General features: G+C 52.4%; 1 protein-coding gene across 3 annotated transcripts; it reads right to left on the bottom strand.

Annotated features, from left to right (window-relative positions):
* Positions 1-272: 272 nt before the first annotated feature.
* H6PD (hexose-6-phosphate dehydrogenase/glucose 1-dehydrogenase) lies at positions 273-23,887 on the bottom strand. 3 transcript variants are annotated; one of them, XM_017662085.3, is made up of 6 exons: positions 18,902-19,079; positions 17,369-17,499; positions 14,696-15,332; positions 13,497-13,614; positions 2,691-2,960; positions 273-1,971 (listed from the first exon to the last, which is right to left on the bottom strand). In XM_017662085.3, exons 3-6 carry the CDS (start codon positions 15,311-15,313, stop codon positions 608-610), a joined length of 2,370 nt encoding a protein of 789 aa, XP_017517574.3. In that variant the 5' UTR covers positions 15,314-15,332; positions 17,369-17,499; positions 18,902-19,079; the 3' UTR covers positions 273-607. The 3 variants fall into 3 exon arrangements, with proteins under 3 accessions (XP_017517574.3, XP_036855486.2, XP_017517573.3); XM_036999591.2 differs by lacking the exons at positions 17,369-17,499; positions 18,902-19,079 and adding an exon at positions 23,307-23,887; XM_017662084.3 differs by lacking the exon at positions 17,369-17,499.
* Between the last annotated feature and the right edge of the window lie 2,507 nt (positions 23,888-26,394).

Raw genomic sequence — 26,394 nt, 5'->3', positions numbered from 1 at the left:
CCAAGAAAGGAACCCAGAGACAGAGCATGTGGTGGTGGCCATGCTGAGGACTGGATGGTGGCCGAGTGTCAGAGGCTCCGGAAGAAGGGGATAGGTAGAGAAGTGGGAGTGGAGGTTTCCTGACAGCTTCCAGCACCCTGCTTTGCATGGGCCACAGTCCCCGCGGACACCTATGCTCTGTCTCTCTGCCCCTTTCTACAGGAGCCAGGTCAAGAGTCACTGCCTCTGGGAAACCTCCCTGATTAACTTCAGCCACTGCATTTCTCCAGAAGTTGAGTTTCTGGCTGTTTATTTTGTGCTGAGTCACATTCAGATGCAACTGCTGCAGGACTTCTCTTGGGGTAGATATTTCTCTTGCTTAACGGGACTGGAAGCTTCTCCAGAGCAGAAACTCCACTTCCACATGCATGCATGGGTCTGCCTGCCACAGCAGCAGGATGGTCAAAGGGGCTGGGGAGGGCTCGTCCTTTCCTCTCCAGGGGCCTGAGCCTGAGGCATCAGATTCTGGAGAGCCAGGGCGTGAGGGAGAGTGGCAGGGCTGGGCAGGGCTGGGCAGGGAGCAGACAGGTGGGAGGAAGCCCAGCCCTGAGCAAGGCCAAGAGCATCATCACCCCAGGAACGCCTCATAGTCCATGTACCAAACCAGCTGGCCAGAACTAGGCTGGACGCCCGAGATGGGCCACTTCTGAGGGTCATGGCCCACGCGGCTCACCAGCATGGTGATCTCGCGCTTCATTCTGCCCATGACCAGGACCGCCACCCTCCTGGCCCGGTTGATGAGGGGTAGGCTGAAGCTCATGCGATTGTGTGGCCTGGATGGGCTCTTGGTCAGCACGACCAGTTGCTCGCCATCCAGACCACTGGGCGACTGTGGGAAGAGGGAGGCTGTGTGCCCGTCAGTGCCCATGCCCAGCAGCACCAGGTCAAAGCTGCTGTTGGTCACCAGGGCGGAGATCTCCCTGGCATAGATCTGGGTGCCCTGGTCCTCCTCGGCACAGAGCCGCTGGTGTAGGTGCACAGGCATGGGGTGGATGTTGTAGTAGGGCACCCGGATGTGCTGCAGGAGGTGGGCCTGCAGGCTCTGGAAGTTTGACTCAGGATCCCAGAGTGGGACACAGCGCTCATCTACCAGCCACAGGTGTGTGTGGGCCCAGGGGAAGCCATAGTGCCCCGTGGCCAGCTCCTGGAACAGGGCTACGGGGCTTGAGCCACCCGAGAGTGCCAGGTGGAACTCGCCAGAGCGCTGCACCGCCTGCATGGCTGTGGCCTTGATATCACTGGCCAGCTTAGAAACCAGCTCCTCTGGCCAGGCCGAGATCAGTGGGCTGTCTCGGTACTTGGCCCCGAGAGCCTGGAAGTCACTGGGCTTTGGCGCAGAACCCGGGCCCGGCACCAGCTGCTCCAGTGGCTGCTGGGAGAAGGATAACTGGGTGTCCCTGAATTCAAAGTCCAGCAGTTGCCCATTCTCAGTTCCTCCTGGGTAGAGGCGTGGAACCTCATTGGCCAGGCTATCCAGCAAGGGGGACCAGAAGGCCCAGGAGGCCAGCAAGTTCTGCGTGGTGACAAAGGAGTCCTTCTGGTGGTGGAAGATGCGAGAGATGAGGACGGTGTAGGCATCCTGCTCCCTCACAGGGCTGTAAGCATAGAAATCAGACATGGGGCGGCCAAAAAGGCGGAGCCCGGGCCGACCCTCCACTTCCTTCCAGCTCTCAGCAGGCAGGGAGGGCCTGAACAGGGTCCTGCTGACCAGCACAGCAGGGCTGCCCAGCTCGCCGTATCCGATGTTAAAGATGATCTGCTGCGGCAGGCAGCGGCTCTGGCCCTTGAGCCAGTGCTTCTCGCTCTGGGTACAATACGCTCTGTTCTTGAACAGGATCCGGACGTAGCTCACTCTCTCGTCCAAGGCTTTGCCTGACATCAGGATGAAAGGGACGCCCTCCCAGCGAAGGTTGTCCATGTGAACGAGGACGCCTGAGGAGATGGGGGACAGTGGGGAGGGAGTGGCAGTGGAGGTGACGCTCCAGCACAAAGGACCCTGGCCTCCCCCTTGCCTTCCCCTTCCTTACCTTTTCCTCTCTGGGCATCAAACTGCCTTTGGAGCACCCTGCCTGGCTACACTCACCCTTCCTTTATTTTCCTAGTCAGTGCTTGACAAATAGCCCCAGACACACATCTCCCTTGGGGCACCTCTTAGGGTCCCCGAGCAAGGAGAACTGGATGTTAGAGAAATCTCCTGGTGGGGGCTGGGCAGGGGGGCTCCTGGCTGCTGTGGGAAGGGTCCTAGAGAGACAGGCGCTTCCGTCCTGTTGTGGAGCCCTCAGATGCAGGGAGAAGGTGCGGGAGTGTGCAGGGGAGGAGGCTCGCAGCAGGGGCCACGAGTGCACTACAGACTGGGCATAAGCTCTAAGAGGATGGGAGCCAGGTCTGAGCCCAGCTCGGAGAGGGATGTAACTGAACTGAGGCCGCCCTGGGGTGCCCCTCGCCCTGAGGGAGCCAATGGCAGCCTACTGCATCAGGCTGGTAGAAGGCCAGAGAGGCAAGGGAAGTCCTCCCTTGCCAAGGCCCGAACACCCTGGTGAAAATCCTGCCTCCAGTCCCTGCCAACCCACACCCAGGGGCATCTGGGTTTGGAAAGCTGCCTCCAGCTGGGAGTGGGCAGCCCAGCACCAGTGCCCAGCTCCAGAGCCCACCTGCAAAGGTTGGTGTCAGGCTGCGGAAGCTGTCTGGCTTCTGCAGCTCTCTGTGCACTTGCTCGCTGTAAGCCTGGTACTGGCCCAGGACGGCGCTGCCCTTCTGCAGGCCCCGCAGTGCCTGGAAGGCCTGAAGCTTGTGCTGCAGTACGGATTCCACGCTGCTGATGTTGTGGGGCAGCTCCATGGCCACGAGGGTGAGGACCTCTGTCAGGTGGTTCTGGAGGATATCACGAATGACACCATACCTGTCGTAGAAGCTGATGCGGCCTGAGCAGGGGAAGGAGAGGGGAAGGTTGTGAAGAGTGGACAGCATGTCCAGCCCAAACTCTGTTGGCCTTTCCAGGAATCTGGGTGGGAAAGGCACCCAGCAAAGGCTGGACTGCGTTCATAGGCACCTGCCTGAACTCTGGCCTGCCCCTCCGTGGATATCTGTGGGCAGGACTGGTGCTGCAGGATCCTGCAGCACCCTGAGGGGGACCACTGCTTACTAGTGTTTGATCCTGGGTGTCACTGACTTCTGAGTCTCTCTGCGTCCTGCCATTAAATGGGGCCAACTGCCACCACCCCATTACCAAGTGCACACGGGTGCTGAGGAGACAGATAGGTCCTTGCTTTCAGCTTACAGTGGAATGGAGAGCAAAACCCAATAAAGAAATTACAGAAAGAGCTGGGAAGGTCCCTTGGAGAGCTGAGGAGGAAGGCCTGCAGAGGAGGGGCATGAGGCAGGGGCAGGCAAGGCTGCCGGGGATCTGGGCGAGGTGAGCAAGGGGCAGAAGGCAAGAAAGCAGAGGCTTGTACCACCAGGTAAGGAAGCTCACCTGTTCCTACTCTCGGAAGAAGCCCCTAGAGGGATAAGAGAAGAAGACAAACTCTGAGGCATATTCAGAATAGATCCCTGGCCTACATGGGGGAGCGGCTGTGGACACGTGCGGCCCCGCGGTTCCCAGAGGTGAGATGAGGGGGCTGGGACTGCAGTGGCAGGAAAGGAGCTACAGGGCATGGAGGATTCATTCTGGAGCCAGAACTGACTGGACTTGCTGACAGGGGCTGAGCACAGGCAGAAAGGACGACCAGAGACAACTCCTGGGACTAGCGCCGAGGAGAGGTGGGGGGCGGAGAGAGGAATAGTTTAATGGAGGGGAGACCATGAGTTCTGTTTTAGGTGTGTTTAAGCTTAAAACATCCAGGTGGACACCTCAGGTGGGCAGGTGGCCAGGGTGCCCATGACGGTAAGGAAGCAACCCAAAGCAGAACCCGCGGTGACAGCACAGAGCTGCCTGCGACTCGGCACGCGCCCCTCCTGCTAAACCCACAGGGCTCCATACACAGCTACCAGATTACCAGGCTTCTAGAGAGAGAAGCCAAGTGCCTAGTGTGCGCAGGGTCTGGAGCCAGTGAACCATACACTATACTCTACGCCCTCCTCCACAGCTCAGTGTGAGCTCTGACTATCAGTGACTCAAATATGCACACCCAATAGTATCAAAGCTTAGGGTACAAATGCACAACACCTCACTTGACATGGTTGGTTCATATTCCACTGCCATGCCAATACCAAGGCCAATTCACAGTCTCACACGCAGAGAAAGCCTGACATCGTGGCAGGAGGAGCAATCATTTACCCAAGGCTTTGCATGCACCATCTGTAACAGGGGATCAGTTCCTTCAGCCAGTAGCTCCTATTTGTCCTTCAGGTCTCAGCTTCTAGATTTTACTGACCCCTTGGCCTGCTGCCCTGGAGGCCCTGTCTTTTCCCAGCCTACCTGACTAGCTCTATGCCTGTTTCTCTCTCTTCCCCACTAACCATCACAGCAGGGCCTTCATTGGTCTGCTCACTGCTCCATTCCTAGTAGCTGACACAGAGCCACTGTCATATCATGGGACACCATACAGCAGAGAAAATGCATATACACACATCGTCATGAAACAATCTCAATAAAATAATGTTGAAAGAAACATGATTGCTTTGATAAAATAAAAATTAATATTGAAAATAGGATATAGAATGACCAAGATAAACAGAACTTTAATAAATGAAAAATACAGTTTGAAATTAGAAATCCAATAGATGGGTTTTAAGGATGAGAAACAGTTTAAGAGTCAGTTATTAGAAGATAGACCTGCACAGATTATCCCGCATGCAGGATAAAGGGACAGAAAGACCCACACTCAGGCACCCACAGATTACTGCTCCTCAGAATTAAACAATATATTGTTCAGGGAATTAGACATACATATAAAAATAGAGACATAAGCAAATAATCTACCTAAAATTTGGAAAAGTAAGAGAGAGGAAATGGGATAGAATTTGGAGAGGGCTACAAGGAGGTTAATAGAGCTCTTTTTAAAAAAATGGGTTTGTAGGTATATTGGTATTTCTTATATCTTTGTTCTGGATATCTTACATACATTTTTTAAGAATTCTTTTTATCTAGTTAATATTAAAACAAACAGAAAAGGCTCCTAGTTCAGACCTGCTTGGCTCAGCACATTCCTCCACAGAGGCCATCCTGGGTCCACAGCCGCCCACCCCAACCAGGCTCACAGTGCCGGCTCAGGAGAGCTGCACGGTGAGCAGCACCAGCCGTGACCAGAACAACCTGCTCTGAATCCAGCCCGATATCCCATGCCTGATGGTAGCACCCAAGTGCTGGGGGGAAGAAATGGAACCAGGAGCCTGCTCGTAGGAACACGCCCTAGTCCTCAGTGGTAGAAGTCTGACTCTTTTGGTCTCAACCAGAGCTTGAGGGTGCAGCTCTGGCCAGGGATGCTAAACGCCGACAGTGCAGGACGATCCAGCCCAACCTTGTCAGCCAAAATGCCAAAAGTGCCCCCCACCGAGAAAACAATGGCTGAATCCCCAGAACCCTCCCAGCCCCATAGTGTTCTGGTCTTCAAAGTTCTTAGTGTTGCTGAGAAGACATCAAGAAAAAGACGATGATAATAATGCATGCATACAGTCCTTTTACTCCTCACAGTAGTGTTATATGAGGAGGTCCTACTATTAAGTCACTTTAAACATGCAAGAAAACTGAGGTTCAGATAAGTTAGGTAACTTGCCCAAGGTCACACAGCTGGTAATGGGGTAAACATGAGATTCAAACCCAGACAGCTGGCTTCAGAGCCTGCAATTCTTACCACCAAAACACTTTCCTTTTTAACTTCCTTACCATTCCCATTCAAACAAACTTTCAACTGAACATTAGACTCAAGTGTGGACGCTGGATGGCATGTTAGCAACAGTGGTTTTCAAAAGCAGAGAATAATGGTAGACAAAGCAAGCTGAGCTGCACTTTGGAAGGATGGGTCTTTGTCAAAGGTCTGGAACTCCAATACCCAGTGGGGCTTGTGTACCTCAGGACAGTTAATGCCTCAGCTTAAGTCAGCTGGTACCTCATAAGAATATGGGTCCAGACTGACCAATCTTCCAATATTTTAAAGAGAATATAAAAATTTGGACTATTAGATATAATCTTCTGATTTTTAAATATGCACAATAACTCAGATTTTTGTTAATGCTATGTGTCTCAAAGAAATATATGTGGGCTGACTCTGCCCCGGGCCACATCCTAGTTGGGGGGAACAGCATGAGCCAGAGGACTGAGGCCCCAACACACAGTTCCAATGGCAATGGTAGGCCTAGCCTGGCAGGAGCAGCCAGTTTGTGATTCAGAATGGCAGAAATCGAGAACAGATTTTCGGGCCTTGAAACTAGACTGAGGAGTCTAAGGAACTACTAAAGTTCTTGACCTCAACCAGTTAAACAGAGTTACTGTACGATCTAGCTATTTCACTCCTACATATGTACCCAAAAGAAATGAAAACGTATGTCCACACAAATGTTCACAGCAGCATTATTCACAATAGCCAAGAGACAGAAAAAAACCCCAAAGTCCATCAGCCAATGAATGGATAAAGAAAATGTGATAATCCATACAATAGACTATTATTCAACAATATAAAAAATGAAGTACTGATACATGCTACATGGGCGAACCTTGAAAGCATGATGTTAAGTGAAAGATGCTCAACACAAGATCACATAGTGCAGGATTCCCTTTATATGACGGGTCCAGAATATGAAAGCCCATAGACACAGGGAGTTGATCAGGGTTGTGAGGGGCTGGGGAAGGCGGATGATGATGGTGGCTAAGGGGAATGGGGCTTCTTTTGGGGGCTGATGAAAATGTTCAAAAATGGACTGTGGTGATGGCTGCCCAGCTCAGTGAACATACCTGGTACACTGGATTGTGTACTTTAACTGGGCCAATTGTCTGATATGTGAATTTTGTCTCAATAAAACTGTTTTTTAAAAAAGTGTTAGAGCAGGGAAGAAACCATGAATGAGGCGCTGTGGAAGCATCAGGCCACTTAGGATCTGCAGGATGAGCTGCTGGGGGACTGGCAGTGATGCAATCAACCAGGTGGCGGTTGCTGCAGTCAAAGGAAGTAGCGTGGGCCAGAGCACAGAAGGGACCTGAAAGGGAAGACAGCACTTGGTGGATGAGTGAAAACTGCAAGGAGATAGGCTGGATCTGGGAAAGGCAGTTCAGAGTCAGACCTGGAAGGTGGTCTCTGGACCCAGGCTGCACAGGTTCAAATGCCTGCTCTGCCCTCTTTTAGCACCATGACCCCAGGTGAGTGGCCCCATCTCATAAATAAAAAAGCTACAGTCACAAACCTCCCTGGGTGCTGCTGTGGGATTAATGAATTAGCACAAAGGCGGGTCTGGAGCAGGGCCAGGCACCCAGAGAGCAGGGATGATGCTGGCTGGTATTTCTATTAGTACAGGGGCTGAGAGCAGGGTCACCAGCCAAGCCGCTCAGAACAGGTGCTGTTTGGAAATAAAGAACTTAGAAAAAATAGCTGATTTCATGAGAAAAATGTGATGGTGGTTCAAGTTTTAAATCTGCTGAGTCTGAAGTGGTGATAAGACATCCAGTGGAAATGTCTAAAAGGCAGCTTGGAGGTATGAGACTACGGCCTGGAAAGGCAATGAATGCTGGATTTCATCAAAACGAAAATGCCAGTGATGGGGAATGCACTGTTATTTTATGACCACTAAGAAAGAAAGGGGCTGCCAGCTATGTCACTCCATCAATGGTAAACCAAACTTCAGAGATGTTCAAATATGAAAAAAATGTGTCTTAGAATCAATGAATTATAGTAGATTTAAGACTACAAAGAGTATAGTTAAAACTTTGAGAACAAATTATTTTCTGATGGAGAAAACACAGCAGAGCCCTTAAAAGCCCTGTTAGCTGCTTACTATTCATTAGTTTTGCAGATCCCTAAAGGGCTCTCTTCCTATTTTTATCCTCTCTCAATCTGTGGGGAGAATACATTTCATAGGTTTACTACCCGCTGTGTAAAAGGCAGCCTCCTTTATTCCTTAATTTCAAGCTTCAGGGGTGAGTCAGCACAGCCTGTAGATGTGTGGACTGTGATCCCTTCCTGGATGGTCCTGCAGTACTGTGACCAGAACCCTGGCCTGGCCCCTCCTGGGGAAGAGGCCCTGTAGCTAACCCCGAGGACAGGAAGCCGGGAGACAGGCCCTCCTGACAGTGCCCCACTGGTTATTGTGGACTGATCTCTCCTGAAAATGATCTAGACTGACTCCTTGTACCCTTTCCTCGACTGAAAGATGAGGGTGAAAAGCCCACTCACGTATGAAGGAGAGAAAAAAAGCACAATCAGGTGGGACAAGTAGAAGAAAGACCCTCATAAACTTGGCTTCCAAACTGTTCAAGTCCTGAGCTTATCCAAGATCACAAACAGGGGAACCCCACTGCTTTGCCCCACAAAAGCTTATTGGGTAGCATCCCATGGCAGGCAGACGCTGGGCACTTGAAACAGCTGCTACACACCTCCCCCACCAGCAAGAACAATGCCCGGTGTTGGCAGAGCTGCAGGGACGCCCCCATGTATGCACATGGCTGTTGCGGCTTTTCTGGAAAGCAGTCTGAGCAGATGTAATAACAGTGAGAAAGTCGCTTTTACCCTTTGGCCTAGTAATTCCACCTCGTAAGTATCCTTAAAGGAAAAATATCTTTTAAATGCTAATAAATGTTCTAGCATTAGAGAGTGGTTGTGCAACTTTGTGAATATTAAAAACTACTGAACTGTACACTTCTAAAGGGTAAGTTTTATGGTATGTGAATTATACCTTAATTTTTTAAAAAGCTGGCAATACACTATTTGAAACAGCAAAAACTGAAAACAACCAAAATGCCTAATCATAGGGCAATTCATATTCTATGGTAGAAACTGAATTGAACAGAAATAGCTCCAAAAAGGCATATTCTGCAGATTGTTGATACATGGAAATTTAAGTGTGCTTATATGTAGGAGGAAGAGAGATTACTAAGTGAAGGATGACATAAGGGAGTATTAGAGACCAATCTGGGGTCTTTATATAACCCACCACAAGTCACATGTGAGTCACAGGGAGCTCGCAGAGGCTGAGAATTACTGCTTCCCCTCCTTGCCAGCTTGGAAGTAAGTATTTCTATTTGTAAGTATTTCTTTATGTTACCTGATTTAATCCTTAAAACCCCAAGAGAAGTAATGGGTTATTGTCATTATATAGAGATTGTGCTGAAGGTTGCAGCCTTCAGAACGGAGGCCAAAAACCCCATCCCCACTGCCTCCACATTGTGGAAGATCCGGATTTTTCCCAGCAAAAACAGATTTAAAAACAAAAAAGCTAATAGCTAGCAACAGTCCCTACCAATACCTTCTGGGACCACTAAAAAGAAAAACGGGCCAAGGAGACAGTGGGCCTGCTGGCTGGCCTGCGCTCCCTGCCATCAGGAGGCCAGGCAGCTGCCCTGGGCTCACCTTGCAGACAGCCCTGCAGAAGGTGAGCCTGGCCTGCTGAGCGAGCTCCCAGCCCCCTCGGGGGTATCAGGCTGGAAGGCAGGACAGCTGGTGTGCACCTGGGAGGACCCTGGCTGCCTTGGTCCCTCTGCAAGAGGCACTGGTCGGTCACTCCAACCCATAGAGGTCAACATGCACTGTCTTCTTACAACTCCACTGTCCTCAGACGTCTCCCTCCTTCCTCCTGCCCAAAAAAAGAAAAATAAAACCCTCCACGCAGAGGGGAAACTAGGGCAGCAGGGAGTTGGCTAGAGCACATCCTGGTAGGCAGGCCAACTGCGGAGGGCCTGGACAGACTCAGGCTGGGGACGCAGCGGTTAGAAGCTCCGGTCCTAGGGAGCCAAGGACCTGCTCACACTCCAGCCCTCCCAGAAGGAAGGGCAGCCTGGCCTCAGCACTGAGCCTTAGTCCACTAGTGACACGGCCCTCCCTCTAGCAGAGCCTTCTCCAGCAGCTACGGGGGTCAGCAGGGGCCACCTGCACACACAGGCCAGGAGCCCAGCCGAGGCCACTCCCTGTATGGCCCTCAGGGACTCACTGGGCGGCGACTCTCCAGAGGGGAGCCTGGGGAGGGCAGAGGGGTGCTAGTGCTGGGGCCGCAGCACGATGTCTCTTTCTCGCCTCTCCCCTTTGCGGTCTCTCCCTCTGGCCTCCACAGCAGCCTTGACTCTGCAGCAGACTCCTCTGGGCCAGAGGCCATGGCAAAGAAAGAAAGAACCGCTCACCTAGCAGCGGAGGGAGGGAGCTGGGGAAGCAGGCCTCCAACCGCGTGGGTGTGAGTGGGGGTGGAGAACCCCAACGACCTTACAGGGCCAGCAGCAGTGAGGACCAGGAAAGCTCCCAGGCCTGGCTTGCAGCCGCCTCCCTTCCCAGCAATCAGGGGCAGTCTTGGCTGCTACCTGGAGCTGGGGCACTCGGGGGCATCCCTGCACAGAAGTCAGCAAGGGCTGCCCAACAGCAGGAGAGGAGCAGGCCCAAAGTTAGGGGTGGGGGATGGAGTGGAAAAAGAATGCCTACAGCCCTCTGACCTTCTGCTGACCTGTGGGACTGCTGGGCTCTGACTCCTGCCTGGAAAGCTTCCAGCTGGCTGCGGCCCCGCTGCGGCAGTGTGCCCACCAAGCTCACCAGCTACAGCAAAGTGCTGTGACCTCCAGAGGGAGGGCAGTCTTTCCTCCTGCTGCTTGCCCCGCAAAGAGGGCACAGCCAAGGCCCTGATGCACTGGGCACAGGGCTTCCTGGCCCTGGTGGGGTGGCTGCAGGGTCCACAGTGCCTGTCCTCTCTCCAGCCTGAACTAGAGTCTACAGGGGTCCCCGAGGGACAGGCCCCAAAGCAGGACCCGGAGGGGACAGCTAAGATCACTGCTTGGGCCACTGGAGCTGCACTAGGCCACTTTTTTGGGATGCAGAGAATGTTTGTCCTTCTGGGTCTCCAAGACCCAGGAGAGTGAGAGAGGATAGAGAGAACTCACTCTGTTACCGAAGGGCCCATGTCCGGAGGCCCCACTTGCTATGGGGACGAGCACAATAGCAGAAAGCCACCCCACAATACACTGGGATGGAGCAGGGCCGGTCTATGCGCCTGGCAAGTGAACAGGCCAACGGGGAGACCCAACCCCCAGACAGCTGCAGTCCTGCAGCAGCTTCTGTAAAGACAGTGAGCTGTGGCCCCTGTGGCTGCAGACCCTCGGGGCTAGTGGGTCCCCCACGGTCTGCCCTGCTCTGTGTCCCTACTTGCCACTGCACTGAGGGCACAGAGCCCAGCAGAGTGAAAAAGCACCGTGCTCTGGGGCTTGGCAGCAGTGAGACCCCCCCACCAAAACCCACACCCTGCAGGCAGCTGGGCCTGTCCTTTCGTCCCCCCAGCAGCCCTGAAGGCAGAGGCACGGTGCCCCTCCCAGCCCTTGGCAGCTGTATTGCCCTTTGAGCCCAGATTCTTCCTGCTCTTCCGTCCTGCCTTCTGCTCTCCTCTCTTCACAGCCCACAAATACCTTTACTAGGATGAGCAGGACTTCAGTCTGCCTGGTCCCTGGCTCCATAGGGCTCCTGCAAAGAAACCTGCAAGTGACATCAGATACCAAGAAGGAAATGGGGCGGGAGGGCTGAAAAAAATGAGGCAATAGTGCCAACTGGCAACCCCAGACATCACAGCCCTTCACCAGCCCAGGGTGGGCACAGGAATTGCCAGGAACAGGGAGGAGGGAGCTCTGGTGTCCTCGACCCACCAGCAGCCCCTGCTGCAGGCGTGGCACTGGCACCTTCCCGTTCTGCCCCAGGCCCTCAGCACCATCTGAAGTTCATCTCTGCAGACGAAGCAAGGGCAACGGTGGACACTCAGCCTGCCAGGACACTGGACACATGCAGGCACAAGGAGGAAAGCCATGGCCTCAGCCCTTGCTGAGGAGGACAGGAGGGGAAATCGGGAAGGGTTGGGTGGCTCCCCAAGACCCACAAAGGCTCACTGCAATGGGGAGGGGACCTCTTTTCCAATATGGGCTCCAGATCGGAGAAGCCCAGCTCCCCTCAGGGACAGCAAGTACCCTTTGAGGCCTGGAGGCTAGAGCCCATCACTCCCCCGGCACCCCAGCACCTCCTGCTGGCCCCACTCATTTCGGAGTTTGTCTGGATTTGTTATCCCCCCCAGTGAATCTGTGAGGTATCAGGGGGCAGAAGCTGGGTCTCGTACTTCTCTGTCACCACAGCCCCTGCACAGAGCTCCCAGCACTGATACACATCCCAAGGGAAAAGGAGAGAAAGCTGAAGAGAGTGACCAAGGAAAAGAGGAAGAAAAAGAGGAAAAGGTACAGAGAAAGACAGAGCTGGTTCCCCACCCTGGCCTGAGGGGCATGGGGGCCTGCCCTCCATCCAGGCACTCCCTGTCGAGTGCAGATGGCAGCCGGGGCACTCCTGCCCAGCTGCAGAGAGCAGTCGCAGGATGCACCAGGGGCAGTAGTGCACAGCCTGGGCAAGGGACACAGCAGGGCCAGCCCCGGCACTTACTGCTGCATGACCTTGCACATGCCCCCCAGCCTCATCTATGCATGGAGGCTGATAGTAGCACCCATCTCACATGGCTGCTGGAGGGGTCTGGACACAGTAAAAATTAGCTTTTATTATTATGGGTAAGAGTCAATGCTTTGAACAAAATCAGATCAATGCTCAAAAACTGATGAAATCCCAGAATACCAGAGCGCCAAGGGGCCTGTCACCTGCTTGACCTGCTCACCTCACAGGTCATGGGAGAGACATGCTGCGGTCACCTGGGAGAAGGCACGGGAGGCCTGGCACTCAGGTGTCCTGACTCCCAGGTCAGCGCTGCTCATTAATTCGGTATTTGTTCAGCACTTCCAAGGTATGTGCTGGATGTCAGTGGGCAGGTGGCCCAGAACCTACAGTCCAGTGGGAGAGGCAGCCTGGGCAGGATAAGACAAGGAAAAGGTTGGAGGGGTTGTGAAGGGAGGCACGGCACTCCGAGAGTGCAGCGGGGGTGGCCCTCATCAAGACGGTCAGCAAAGTCTCCCCGGGAAGTTGGTAACTGAGCTGAGAACAAGCAAACAAGAAGGACTAGAAGGTGAGGAGGGGACAGGAAGCACTGAGGCAGAGGGGCTGCCTGGACAGGGTCAAAAGTCTGAGGTGGCCTCTCGTGCAGCTTGGTGTCCACCACACGCACGTAAAACTTGGCTTAACTCCCAGTGTTTATTGCTTGCCAACTGTTTTAGCAGCTGGGCCAGATTTACTTAACTCAGGGCAGCAGTGACCAGTCCGTCAGTTTGCCTACAGGCACCCTGGGATTTAGCACGGTCCCTCTGGGAAGCACCAGCTGAGGCGTGGAGGCTGCGCAATACCTCCAGTCCCGGGCCCAACACCTCACCAGACACAGGGCAGGTGGAGGCCGAGGAGCCACGGGGCGCAGGGGCACTCACGCACCTGCTGCATCCACTGTCTCCTTCATGATGATCTCCACCCGCTCCACGTGGTGCCGGTTCCAGAGGCCATCCAAAGCCTTGTGGTTCTGGTCTCGGAAAGGCAGGATCTGAGCCACGACCTGCCAGGGAAGGAGACCGGTTGCTCTGCAGGTTCTTCTCAGAACAAAGAAATCCTGACTCCAAATAAGGGCCCCAAACCTCTCTACTGCCTGCTCAGAGAAGATGCTCTGGAGCAAGAGTCCCTGGACTTCAGGGCTTCACAGCCTGGCAGGGATGCCAAACCATTTTAAGTGACCTCCACAGGGTTACTGGAGGTCACCTTTGTAATTTTGCCAAGAAAGAAAATACTGAAGATCATCTATCTTCTATTACCATCAACATTTAATAAAAGATACATATTTTAACACCAAAAATGGAGCAAGAAAAGCTTCAAATTGAATACATTCAATATTTTTGCCTAATTTTCCCATAATCAAGGGAAAACCTCATTAGGACAGGCACTGGTCTGAGGACCACTCTTTGGGAGTACTGCAACTCCAGACAGGCTGGATAGAAAGTGCTGCCTCTGTCCCAGATGACTGTGGTGCCCATCCACACAGCCCTGGGCTCCCCAGCCCTGCCAGCCCCACAGACACAAGGGCTGGTGTGCTCTCTGGTGGCCTCTGGGGACAGATGTCCCGAAAGGGCTCCACGGGCATGTCCAGAGTGAACTGGTCAGCTGCCTTCCATCACCTGGGAGGTCAGCTCCACACGCTGCCACAGGGCCTGGCTGAGACCCTGTGGACCTAGGGTCCTACTTAGTATTAAGATCTTGTTACCAGCCTTCTGCCTCAGATCAGAACTTAAGAACAAAAAGATAAGGGAAAAAGGCAGATGGGTGTGGAATAAAGTGGTTAATTCTAATTCCCACAGCATGTCCAACTGGAAGCCCGGTTCTAGACACCAGAGTCTCAGGGCCACCTTTGTAGAGGATGCAGGGCCCAGACCCTGGATGGACACATGGACAAGGGCCATGCAGTTTTGCCCCTGCTGCCCACTTTTCCTTTGCCCTCTCACCTCCTGCCCACCTTCAAGACAACTGTGAGGACCCAGATTTCACAATACCTTCAGGCCTGATTCCACAGTTAGCAATGCTGATGGAGAATACCTATGCCCAGGTTACCCGAGCCCAACCCTGGCAGGATCCTAGCTGAAGCTCACCTGCTTGCCCAGGTAATGGTCCACTCGGTACATCTCCTCCTCGTGGAAAAAGCTCCCAAGTTGTGCGGCCAGCTGTTGGGCTGAGAGGAGGTCATGGCCAAAGGGCTTCTCAAGGACAATCCGCAGCCAGGTGTCTTGGCCTGGACGGCAGCTGCTGTTGATATTGCGGGCAATGTCTACATAGGCATAGGGCGGCACCGAGAAGTAGAAGATTCTGCCAATCTCCCGGACGCCACTGTGTTGGACCTGTGCCTCAATGTCCTTGTTCAGAGCCAGATAGTCCTCACTTGTCTTCACGCAGCGGTACTGGCTCAGTCGCTGGAACTGGTCCTTGAGTTCAGCACAGCGATCAGGCGCCACGTCCTTGGGACAGGAGAGGGACTCCAGGACTTTGGCCACGTGCTCTTGGCCCTGCTTGGTGGGTGTCAGGGCACCTCCATTAAAGCTAAAACTGTAGCCCTTCACTGACTCATCTAGGTACAGATTAAACAGTCCCTGCCACAAGTATTTTTTCGCCAGGTCGCCAGTTGCTCCCAGCAGGATTATGGTCACATGTCCCTGGAGCTCCTGGGCCTGCAGGCAGCTGAGAAGGGCCATGCACACTGCCACTGTGAGCATCTTCCAAAAGCCTGGGTGCCTGGGCATGGGTAAGACAGACAAGGAACAAGGAAGGATCAGACATGGCTTAGGCAGCAGTAATAGGGGGAGCAACAGACTTCTAGGCTATCAAACATTTCCTGCCTTGCAACAAACAGCCACATGTTTCTTGGGAAAATGTTACAGGCCACAGCTTCTCCCTCCCTCTTTAGCAGCTTGGCTTCTGTACCAAGACTCAGGTGGGTAGGGAGCCTGCTCTGTAAACAGCGACTCTGCCCAGAAGGTGGTAGGCCACCTGCTAGAGATGGGCCAGTTGGCTGCAGGAGCTTGGGAAAATGACACAAGCCTCCAGGGACGCCCACAGGCTGTCTGCCTATGAACAAGGCCAGGCTACTCCCTGAGCAAGGGTCACGGGGACCACCAGAGGAGCTCAGCAATGGCAGCAGCCCCTAGAGGACGGCTGGCGCTGTGAGAAGCTAGGCTCACCCCTCACCTCTCTCTGCTCCAGGCACAGCATGCTTACTAGGAATTGCTACAGCACACTGACTGGAAACAGACTCTGAAACCAACTGACTGAATCCTAGCTCAACTCCCTGCTCACTGTATGACCTTAGACATTTAACCTATCCAGCTTCCTCCCCTGAAATGGGGCAGCAGCAGGGCCTAAATACTTCATAGGGTGTTAAAGGGTAGAAATGAGTTAATATTTATAAAATTAGTGCCTAATTTTATAGTTATCACTTACCATCTATTAAGCACTATATAAGTGGTAGCTATTATTATGGGATATCAATTAAGAGCAAACACTGAATGCTAGCATGTGCCAATCAATCGCTGAACTGGGTACTTATGTGCATTCCATCTCATTGAATACAGACAAGAACCCTGAAAAGTGCCAAGAGTGGAGTGGGTACTCTGGTAAATCCCTTTTGCAGATAGAAAAGCTGAGGTTCAGGTAGGTGAAGGTTCCAGGTGGGAAAGTGGAGGAGCTGGAGAGGCACCAAGCTCTCCGGCTCCTGAGCGGATGTGCAGCAATTGTATGTTGCAGCCTCCCCAAGGTAAACCTAACTCTTGGCTGGTTTTCAGCCTAAACTGAAGCAGGGGATGTGTATGAAAGGTGAGAGGCTTCAGACCCGCCACAGGTGCACCAGTAGGTTCACTTTCTCTGGCTTCTGCTCTGACCAGGGTTGTAGAGCTTACCATGCTCAATTCTCACTCCAATCCTCCAATTTCCCAGCACGGCCAATGCTTTGAGGGATAGATGGAAGGCAGTAAGGAGGGAAGAACTGGGGTCAGCAAGCTGGCTCTCAGAAATACATGGGGGAATGAGGCCCAGCCTGAGGCATGGGAGTATTAAAGGAGGAACCACTGATTTAGCACCTATTACATGACAAGCATAATCAGATAAAGGATTAAGAAAATCCTCAACAATGAGGTTATAATCCGGTTATACAGATAGGGAAATTAAGGTTTAAAGAGATAACAGGAATTTATAAAAGATCCTACAGAATAGCCAGCTCACCTTCCTACATCCCTGTGTCATCCTCTACATCCAGAGCTGCCCACTGACTCAACATCAGACCCCCTCCTCTCACTTGTCCCTTCGCCTCTTCCTCATTTCTCTCAAGATCCATCACCAAGATGGCTCCAACTAGCGGCTAAACCAAGCTGAGGATCAAACACCAGTGTATGCACCAGAACCTATGGGGTGCCAGGCACTTCCATTATTGGACCTTTAAGTGGAGGATCGAGGCACCTCTGGAGGGGCCTCCCTCCCAGCCTTCCTCCTCCACTTTCCCTTTGTCTGCACTCACCCCCAAATCTACATGGACCTCGGGGCCATGCTACTTCCTTCTCCTGCTTTGCAATCCCTGTCCTTGGGCCCTGCAAACCTTTCTTTCTCAACTGGCAACTGCTCCTGTCTGGAGGGAAGGAAAAGCTGCAAGGTCAGTGCGGGAGAGAAATAGCATGAAATCTGAAGCCCAGAGGACAGCCTGGAGAAGGAGGAGCCGCCAGCTGGCAAGCTGCATTTCAGAGCTTTTGATTGCATCCTGGTGGCCAGGGCTCTGTACGTACCAGTAGAAGGGAGGCACTCAAGAACCAGAGCGCGCCTGGTTGGGCAGGTGAGGGAGCCCAAGGGCCAGCCGCTCTACCCCCACCGGAGAAGACTGCAGACTGTTGAGTCACAAAGTCTGAGGCCCCAGTCCCTGTGTGAGACAGTGTCCTCAGTCAAGTGCAGCAAGATGGCCTTTGGGTCAGAGGACCTGGGCCCAAGGCCTTCTCCCAGCTGTGCGGCTCAATTAAGTTTTACCCAGTCAGTCTGGGTCCACATTTCCTCATCTATAAAATGGGGGGACTAATACCACCAAACTAAGTGAGTTTAGCTGAGGTGGTAGTGTGTGACCAAAACCTTATACAAATGTTAGCTAATTAGGTTAACTGAATATAAATGATCCCTGGCCTGCAGGGGTGGCATAGTGCCACTGTAGTTAGGAAAACTGTGCAGTTCCCTCATCTCAGGGGCTACAGAGCCCAGCCCTGCAGACAGCACTGGACAATAAGCCCTGGTATTTACATAACACCCCGGGGACTAGTCCTTATACCCCACTCTGAGAGCAGGAAGGCCGTGACTCTTATGGTTATCTTCCCTGTTGCCCCAAGGGGGAAACAAACAGGCTCAGAGAAGCCCAATCACATAAAGTCAAGAACAGGGTGCCGGCTAACAGGGAAACCCGGTGGCCCTACCACCTGCGGTTTGAACCCCTCTTGTGCTGCAAGGTCCTACTTCTGCAAGTTTTTCTACAGCCCTTCCTCCTGCCTCCTTCCTTGCTTGGAGAGGAATGGGCTGTAAAATAAATCTTCTAAAGGTACACACTGTAAGTTAACCCCAAAAAGCATGGAAATGGTATTTCAGTGGCTGATACTGCTATCGGTCGCTTCTTTTTTTGATAAACAAACATACAAACAAACAAAATGCTTTCTGGAGTTTGAGAAGCTCTAGGGCAGGAAGGACAGCATATTAGATTGTGAACTGGAATACGCAGTGATTCTTCTCCAGGTCCTGCTGCTACACAACCACAAAATCCTGAACAAGTCACTTACCTGGCTGGGCCTCTGTTTCCTCAGCTGTGAAATGAAGAGAACAAGCTAAAGCATCTCTACAATGTTGCCCCTAAATCCTGTGTTTTCCAAGGAAAGGAGATAACCACTCTGTGACTGCAGAGATGCCTCCACCTTTCTATAAGGGCTGTGAAGTGCTTAGAGCCTTAGAACAGTGCATCGGGGCCTGAACAATGGGATTAAACCATGAAGCAATGAGCTGGTAACTAAGTTATCCTGAAGTTAAGACAAAACTGTTAGAAAAGCTGTAACTTAAGTGTGTGGAGGATTCAATTTCATTAACAACAATTATTGTTCAAGGTATTTGACAGAAACACACTATATACACCAATATGGTATTGTGGGGCTGGGGGCCCCCTTGAGGGAAGTGCTCTGACAGGCTCGTCTTAAGAGTCAGGAGGGCCTGGGTACGTGGCTCTAGTCCAGGGCACCTCCAATGCCCTGAACTCTGGTCTGAGGGGTTCCTACCAGGCTTCCTGGGAGACTCACCTTTTAAAGTACGGCTCTGCTAACATCCCCAAAGCTGTGAATACAGACTTGGCCAGCCAGAGGAATAGGATCAGAACCACAGTTCCAATCTTTGTTTCTGCCCTAGTGAGAGACAGATGTGCGGAGCACCAGGTAGCTGCACCCCACCAGCCCCTGGTCTGCTGGTGCTCCTGCAGGGCAGCTTCTGATAAACTGTAGGGGGGCAGCTCTGACCCAGTATTCCCGGCAGACAATGGGCGGGAGGTACCGGTCAGTGGCTGCTCCCTTTCCCAAGGCCACATCCACACCTTTGACCTTTACCTTTTGTTTGTCAGCTGGAAGGAGTGCACTTTTCTTCAAATCACAGCCCATGGACTTGCAATTTTCAAAAGAATGTGGGGGAATAAAACAAAAGATAATTTTTAACTAAACTACAAGGGGATGGGCCCAGGGCCTTCTACAAACACCAACTCAAGAATTTTTCCTGCACCCGGTCCTTCTATATCCAGCCCATTTGTGCCAAACAGCCTCGCAGGTGCAAGTCAAACCTTTCCTCAATGAATGTGATCTGTATTTGTCCCCACTCAGGGCTAGACTGGGGGCAAAAACTGCAAAATTAGGTTCTGCGCCCTCTTTCTTCTCTAATCTCAAGAGAATCCTTCTTCCATCACCTTCTTAGGTATCAATTTTGCATCTCTGTGACCCAAATCGTGTGCTGGAGCCACCGCACACCTGTGCACAAGATACAATTGCTAAATTTTCAGGAGTTTTTCTAACCAGTTATTAAACACAGCCACTTATTAAAAGCCAAATTTCCTAAACTTATAACCAAATAAATTTATTAAAAACAAAAGTAATGAATACTCAAAACTCATCATTTGCTAATTATGTTAGTATATTTTACTATTAACTCTACTCTTGATATTATTTATATCTATTTTATCTGTAAGATGAAGATATTCTATAATGGTGTGCTTAAACTGGCCAAGGTGGGACCTGTTACACCACAGGTATTGGCCAATACTATAAATTAGGCTCTCCACCAACCCCCACCCCTGCAGAGTCAGTTAGCAAACATTTACCAGAACACCACTGCCTTTATTTCCAGTCTAGACTTTCCCCTCAACTCCACACCCAGGCAATCAACTGCCACTCTGACACCATCTGATGGATGTTTACCATGTTCAAAACTGAACTGACTTATCCCTTAACCTGCTCCAAATGCAGATTTCTCCATCCTCAGTAAATGGCAGCTCTGTCCTTCCAGGGGCTCAGGCCAGACACCTTCGGGTCATCCGATCTGTCAGCAAATCCTACCCTATGATCAGAATTTATCTAGAATACAACTCCTGACCACCTTCTACCATTCCACTCTGGTCCCAGCCACCAACAACGCTGTCTGGATTGCCACAGGAACCACCTAAGTGGCCTCCCGTTTTTATCTTTGCCTGGACAAAGCCATCAGGGTGTATTTTATAGCACTGGGAAGATCGTGTCATTCGGATGGCCTGTAGTGGCTACACACTCTCGCCTCCCACCACTGACCTCCCTGATCTTTCTGTTACTACTCTGCCCCTCTCTAGGCTCCAGCCACTCATCCTCCTGCCTCAGGACCTTTACACTTGTTCTTCTCCGACCTGACCTACTTTTCCCTGAAGATGTCCACATGGTTCACGCCTCACTAACTTTAGTTCTTTGCCAAAATGTCACTTTCTCCTGAGGCTTTCTCAGCTGACTCTGTGTTAAGCTGTAAACCTCCCTTCCCAACATCATCCCCTGCTTTATTTCTCTCTGTAGTGCAGATCACGTTCTAATATACCGTATGTGATAAGTATATTAATTTTATTGTCACCCCTCCCCTCAAGAATGTAGGTGCCAGTGGGGACAGGGGTTTCTGTGTTTTGTTCCCTGCCTATCTCCAGTATCCAAAACAGGGCCTGGCACACAGTGGGTGCACTATAAATATTTGCTGAATGAACAAATGAATCCCATTGCACAAGACCACTGTCACCTGAGTATGAACCACCTGTATTTGAATGCTGGCACAAAGGAATTATCTCTAGTGGTGACTTAGGTACTGTGACACAGCACACATTAGCAGCAGCTTAATACTTGCAACAATACTATTAATAGTAAAAGAGATATTTATATTTATATGTCAAATACTAGGCTGAGAGCTTCACATGCATCCTACCTTTTAATCCCTGCCACAATTTACAAAGGAGGACCATTATTATCCCCACCTTTAGAATGAGTCAAGAGGAAACTAAGGTACAAGGAGGTAAAATGACTTACTGAAGAATGTCAGGCAGCTCAGTGGGGATACTATCTGAACAGTCTGGCTTCAGCACCTACCTCCCACCTACCTGTGAATGTGTGACTACACCCCAAATGACAAAATTTAAAACACCATATTCATGTGAACACTGATTCTGCTCCTCTAAAAGACTGTGACAACAAAGGTTTGAGCAGGGAAGTTATTTCTCTCACCAGCTAAGCTACCAAAGCTGGTAGGCAGTTCTGCTCTCAAAGGTCAAGTTGCCCTGAACACTGAATACTGTAAATGGCCTCGGCCTCACCTGTCCACTTTGCCTAACAGTGGTTCACTCACCTTCCTTCTGAGAAAGTCATGAAGACATTCTGTTTAAGTCTGAGTTGCTTTGTCAAACCTGGAAGGCCCCCAGGGGGCTAGTTTCTGGAGAAGTGGTTAAGGGTACAAATCTTTGTTTTGCCACTTAGTAGCTGTGTGACCTTACACAAGTAATTTAACCTCTGTACCTCAACCGCAGAGTGGGAAAACAAGTCGCTAAGAAGCACAAAATGAGAAAATCCATATGAAGCACTTGGCACAATGCTTGTCAAATGTAAGCACCCAAGAAATGTTAGCTTCCATCATTAAACCAACAGCACTGAGTAAAAGGACTTTTCTTGCCAGCTTCTTGGAACTGCTGCAAAACCAATTAACCATCCCACAACAGAGAAAATGCCAAGGAGCAGCTCATCAAAAGCTTTGCGAACTTCTAGTCATACTGATGAAAAATCCAAGGACTATTATGCTAAGATAGCACCCATCCTGGACTTTGTCAGGTTTATAATCTGGCCCAAAGAACCCGGGAGTGGAGTACACCTCTAACTCTGTATAGCACTAGGCTTTTCCCCCAGCTCTAAACTGGGGATCATTTACCTCATTTTAACATCTGGCCAAAAAACCCTGGTTCATGGCTGTGAAATCACTTGGGGAGGCGATGGTGATCAGAGCTCTCCCAGACCAACAGCCACCTGGCTCCAAACTCAGGGCAGCAAAAGGCAAAACCAGACTTCCTGCTCTGCCCCTGGGCTAGGGGCTGGCACAATCCATGGTGAGGCTTGGCAACAAGCCATGACAATCTGCTCGTTCAGAGTCCATCAATACTGACGAGTGGCTAGGCCACAGCGGGCGGAAGGTACTTTTGGTTTCCATTTGTTTGCTCACAGATTCAACAGTTTCTTTTAAATGCGAGAAACCTAGGGGGCCTAAAACCACCCGACTCTAAGCGTAACTTAGCAAACTTGTCTTTGGATGACAGTAACTTGAACGTTTGCCAAGCGTGGTCATTTGCTGAGTAGTCGTTTACCCTAAAGAAAAGTCACACAAAAAAATACTGTCTGCAAAACGGGCTGTCTGTTCATGGCAAACATCAAATGATCAGCCTCAAAATTCTACTGAGTTCATCAAAAATTCTATCAGCCACGCATCACTGCAGAGGATGTAGAATATAATTTAAAATATGCCCCCTCTACGCCAAGTTTTCCCTCGTTTGCTACTATTTATGAGCCACAGGCCTGGTGGGAGGGGCGGGAATGTGCGGGCAAGGAATTCAGGTTCATGATTTCTGCAGAACTTTTCATTTCCGGCTAAACGCTGAAGTTTGAGTGAGCTGCTTCGCAGGGATCCGGACAGGTTTACCTCTGGGAAGCCATTCACTGGCTGGGCGTACTGGAAACGCTGTTTGAAACCTGCGGGCTAATGCCCAAGACTAAACTGATGCCCGAAAAAAGGCGCCGCGTTCCTCGTCTCACGGAACGGAATTCCAGAAAGCCTAGGAAGAGGGACGCCCCCGGCCGCTCGGTCCGGCCGCCCCGCCGCGCACAGCGGCCGCGCCGGGGCCTCCGCGGGGACGCGAACAGCGGGTTTGTCTTAAGCACAGGGGGCGCTGGCGGGGAGTCCCGGCGGGCTCTGGCTCCCGCCTCGGGTGGCGCTACCGCCGGCGGCCGGGGGGTGGCTGAGGCGACTCTTCCCAACGGAACGCCCGAGGGCTCCACAGCCGCGCGCGGCCTGCCGGCCCGCTGCCCTCTGGTTCGGCCCAGCGCGAGCGCGCAGCCGCCGTCCGCCTATAAATACGCCCGTGCGCAGAGGCGCCGGAGAGCAAGCGGGGACGCAGCTTACTTCGTGGCACCCGTCCGGGCCGGCAGCTCCTCCGCGGGACGTCGGCGGCGGCGCGGTGCGCGCGGCGGGCCGGGCTCGGGCCGGGCTGGGGCCCCGCTCATCCTCTTACGCAGGCGCGGCCGCGCGCCGGGTGCGTGCTCGGCGCTCGCCTGCGGAGCCGAGGGAGGCGAGCGCGGAAGGCGCGAGGTCAACTCCCGCCCCGCCGCCCTTCCCTGCCCAACTCGAGACGCGTCGGGATCCCGCAGCCCCGCGGACCCGCCGGCCTGAGCCCCAGACCACCGCGGCCTCGGCGCGCGGCCGTGCGGCCCCGAGCCAGGGCGCGCGCGCAGTGGAGCCGGGCCAGGGGCGCGCGGCGGAGGCGGAGGCGCAGGCGAAACCACGCCCCCTGTCTCTGAGTGGCCGGCGGTGTGGGGCGGAGACGGGACCTCCCGAATGATTCCTTGGTTCGCGTGGAGGGCCTGGACTCCAGGGCGAAGTGGGCGGGCAAGGAGCCCGCCTCCCCTCCGGTCCTCAGCCGTTCTTTCCGCCCAGAGTCCCGCTGTGTCTCGGAGGGCTGCTTTCTGAGACAGGCGAATGGCCATGGGACGTGGTTGTGTCGTGGAGGAGGTCTGGAAGCCAAATTGCTGGCTCCTTCCCAGAATCTGGCACAAGTTGTAGGACCTGGAACAAGTTACCTGACCTCCCCCAGCCTCGCCTTTCTTCATCAGTGGAACAAGCAGCGTGGTTTATATTTCATATCCAGAAGTAGTGACTTAGGGGTCCGAGAGCATGCTGTTGCCATGCCTCCGCCAGAAAGCTTCACATCTCCACCTAACACCTCTGTGACCCTGAAGACACTAACCTGTGACTCAGTTTCTCTATCTGTAGGATGGGGACAATGGGAATATCTGCCTCAGGGGGTTCTGGCCTGTGATTAAGTAAGTGGTCGGTAAACAGTAGCTTGAACCTGTGTGGCTTTATTAGAAAAACAGTGAATGGTGTAAGTCCAGGGAAAGGAAATTCCGGGGTAAAATACCTCTAACAACCAAAATCAGTCAAAGGGAGAAATAAAGTTTAAAACCCGTTTATTGCTCTCAAACTGCAGTCCCAGACGGTCTTCTCCGCTCAAGCAGCAACCACACCGCCCCCCCGCCCCATCTCAGGTACAGATAAGCCCTCTGTTACCCAGGTAATCACCCATTGATGTGGAGATGAACTTCTCCACCCCTGAGGAAAGATGCAAACTAAAGCCTACTTGTTTACACCTCTGAACACCTGTTGATATGCAGATGAACCAAAGCCAGGCGAGAAATTCTGTAAATGTTTCGATTTTACCCACAAATGGGAATGAGGCTTTCTGGAGGTGAGGGCGAGGTGTAGAAATGAGCGTGGTCAGCTGCCTCTCGGCACTCAGTGGAGGATGCACCAGCCTCTGCCCCTCTCCTCACCGTTATAACGCAGTATCTGACCCTCACCCTGCAGCAGCCTCATGCCCACTCTTCTCCCAGCCCTACCGTGCCGTCAGTGTCCCCAGAGGGCCCCAGCCATCAGAGAAGCAGCTGCTCCCTCCCGCTTCTCAGCGGACCCTAAGTGACAGGTTAACTAGGCAGGAGCACTGCTGCACTGGCCAGCCGGGCCCCGCAGGACCACCTCCTGGACGTAGATCTCCCCTCCTACTCCTAGAGCATCATAGCTCTGCCCCATCTCCAAACTCACCTTCCTCCCACCCCAGAGATGGGAGAATTCATGAAAATATTGGACCCCCCCACCAACATGCGATTCGGACGGGGGACGGAGAACTCGTAGCAGTTCTTCAGTTCCTGGCGGTTCCATTAGAGGTAGAAGTGTCCTAAACTAGCAGAGGAAACTTGGCAGTTGCCAGCAGGACTAAGTAGAGCCAACAGGCGTGATTACCACACAGGATGTTGGGCAAGAGGATTCCAGGAAGGCTGGGGAGCTGAGGGGGGCTGGGCTCCACTGTCACCAAGGCCAGGAGCCCTCTGGGGGGCCTGCCAGGCCTCAGGAAGGATTTGAGCTATACTGGGTAGGACCTGGGCAGAGGGTCAATGACCCAGGTAGGGGCTGGGCTGCCTTCGCAGCGGTAAGTGAGCAGGAGGGTCTAGGACAGGGGCCCGGCCAAACTCACATCGGGCAATGCCAGGACTCTTTGCCAAAAGCCCTTCTGTATTCTGTGACCCTGGGTACACCTTGCACTCACACAACTATGTAAACTGCAGCTGAAGGAGACACAGACGGCGGAAGGCAGGTGCCTAGAGACTGGTATGAGCCGAGGGGATGTTTCCCAGACCCGTATACAGCCATCACAAGGGTGATCTTCGGTTACCTTGACGCATATCCCAAAACTAAGTCCGTTGTAACCAGCGTGCTAAGGAAACACCTGTGTCCACCTAGGTGTCAGTGGGGTGGTGTGTGTGGAGTGATGTGAAATGAGCCTGGGATTTCCCAACCGTTCTCTCGACTGGTACCTCCCCCTACACACATCGCTGAGATGGTCTCATTTCTCTGCCTCCTCCCTCACTTTTAGCCCTGCTTTAATTCTTGTCCTGACTTTACCTTCTAGCCTGACCTGGACTATTGCTTTGCTTTCTTTCCATCATGAAAATAATTTGGTCTCATCCAGGTGTGAAAGTACTGCCCCCCAAAACCAAAAAGCTAAAACCTTGTCCATCTGAGCCTTGTGATTGGCTTCTGCGCACTTGCTTCCCTGAAGCTTTTCCCATGCCTGTGCTAACAGCAGCTCCCAGACACCCCAGGCCCCAGCACCAGGGCCCAGATGTGCCCAGCCCGTCCGAAGGAAGCCAAAGGAAGGAGACCTCTTTGTGAAGCTGATTTTTTTTCATCTTCCTAAACTGTGGGGTAGGCAGAAGTCAGGGTTAACTCCGCCGGCTTCATAGACATGGCAAGAGTGACCCAGAGAGATGAATGACTCACAAGAGATGTCTGTGGAGTTAGAAATAAAATCATGTTTCAGTTTCTATTTTCAGAACCACTCACTAAGTCAGCTCTACTGGTTCACTCCTTGCATTTCAGGGGGGAGGGGGAACAGGTGTTGTGGATTTTCAGCCACGAGTAGATCTTTTCATCCCCA

This window comes from Manis javanica, chromosome 4 (genome assembly GCF_040802235.1).
Source record: "Manis javanica isolate MJ-LG chromosome 4, MJ_LKY, whole genome shotgun sequence".
Lineage (NCBI taxonomy): Eukaryota > Metazoa > Chordata > Mammalia > Pholidota > Manidae > Manis > Manis javanica.
Note: the sequence above shows the minus strand (reverse complement) of the source record. Positions and strands in the feature narration are given on the sequence as shown.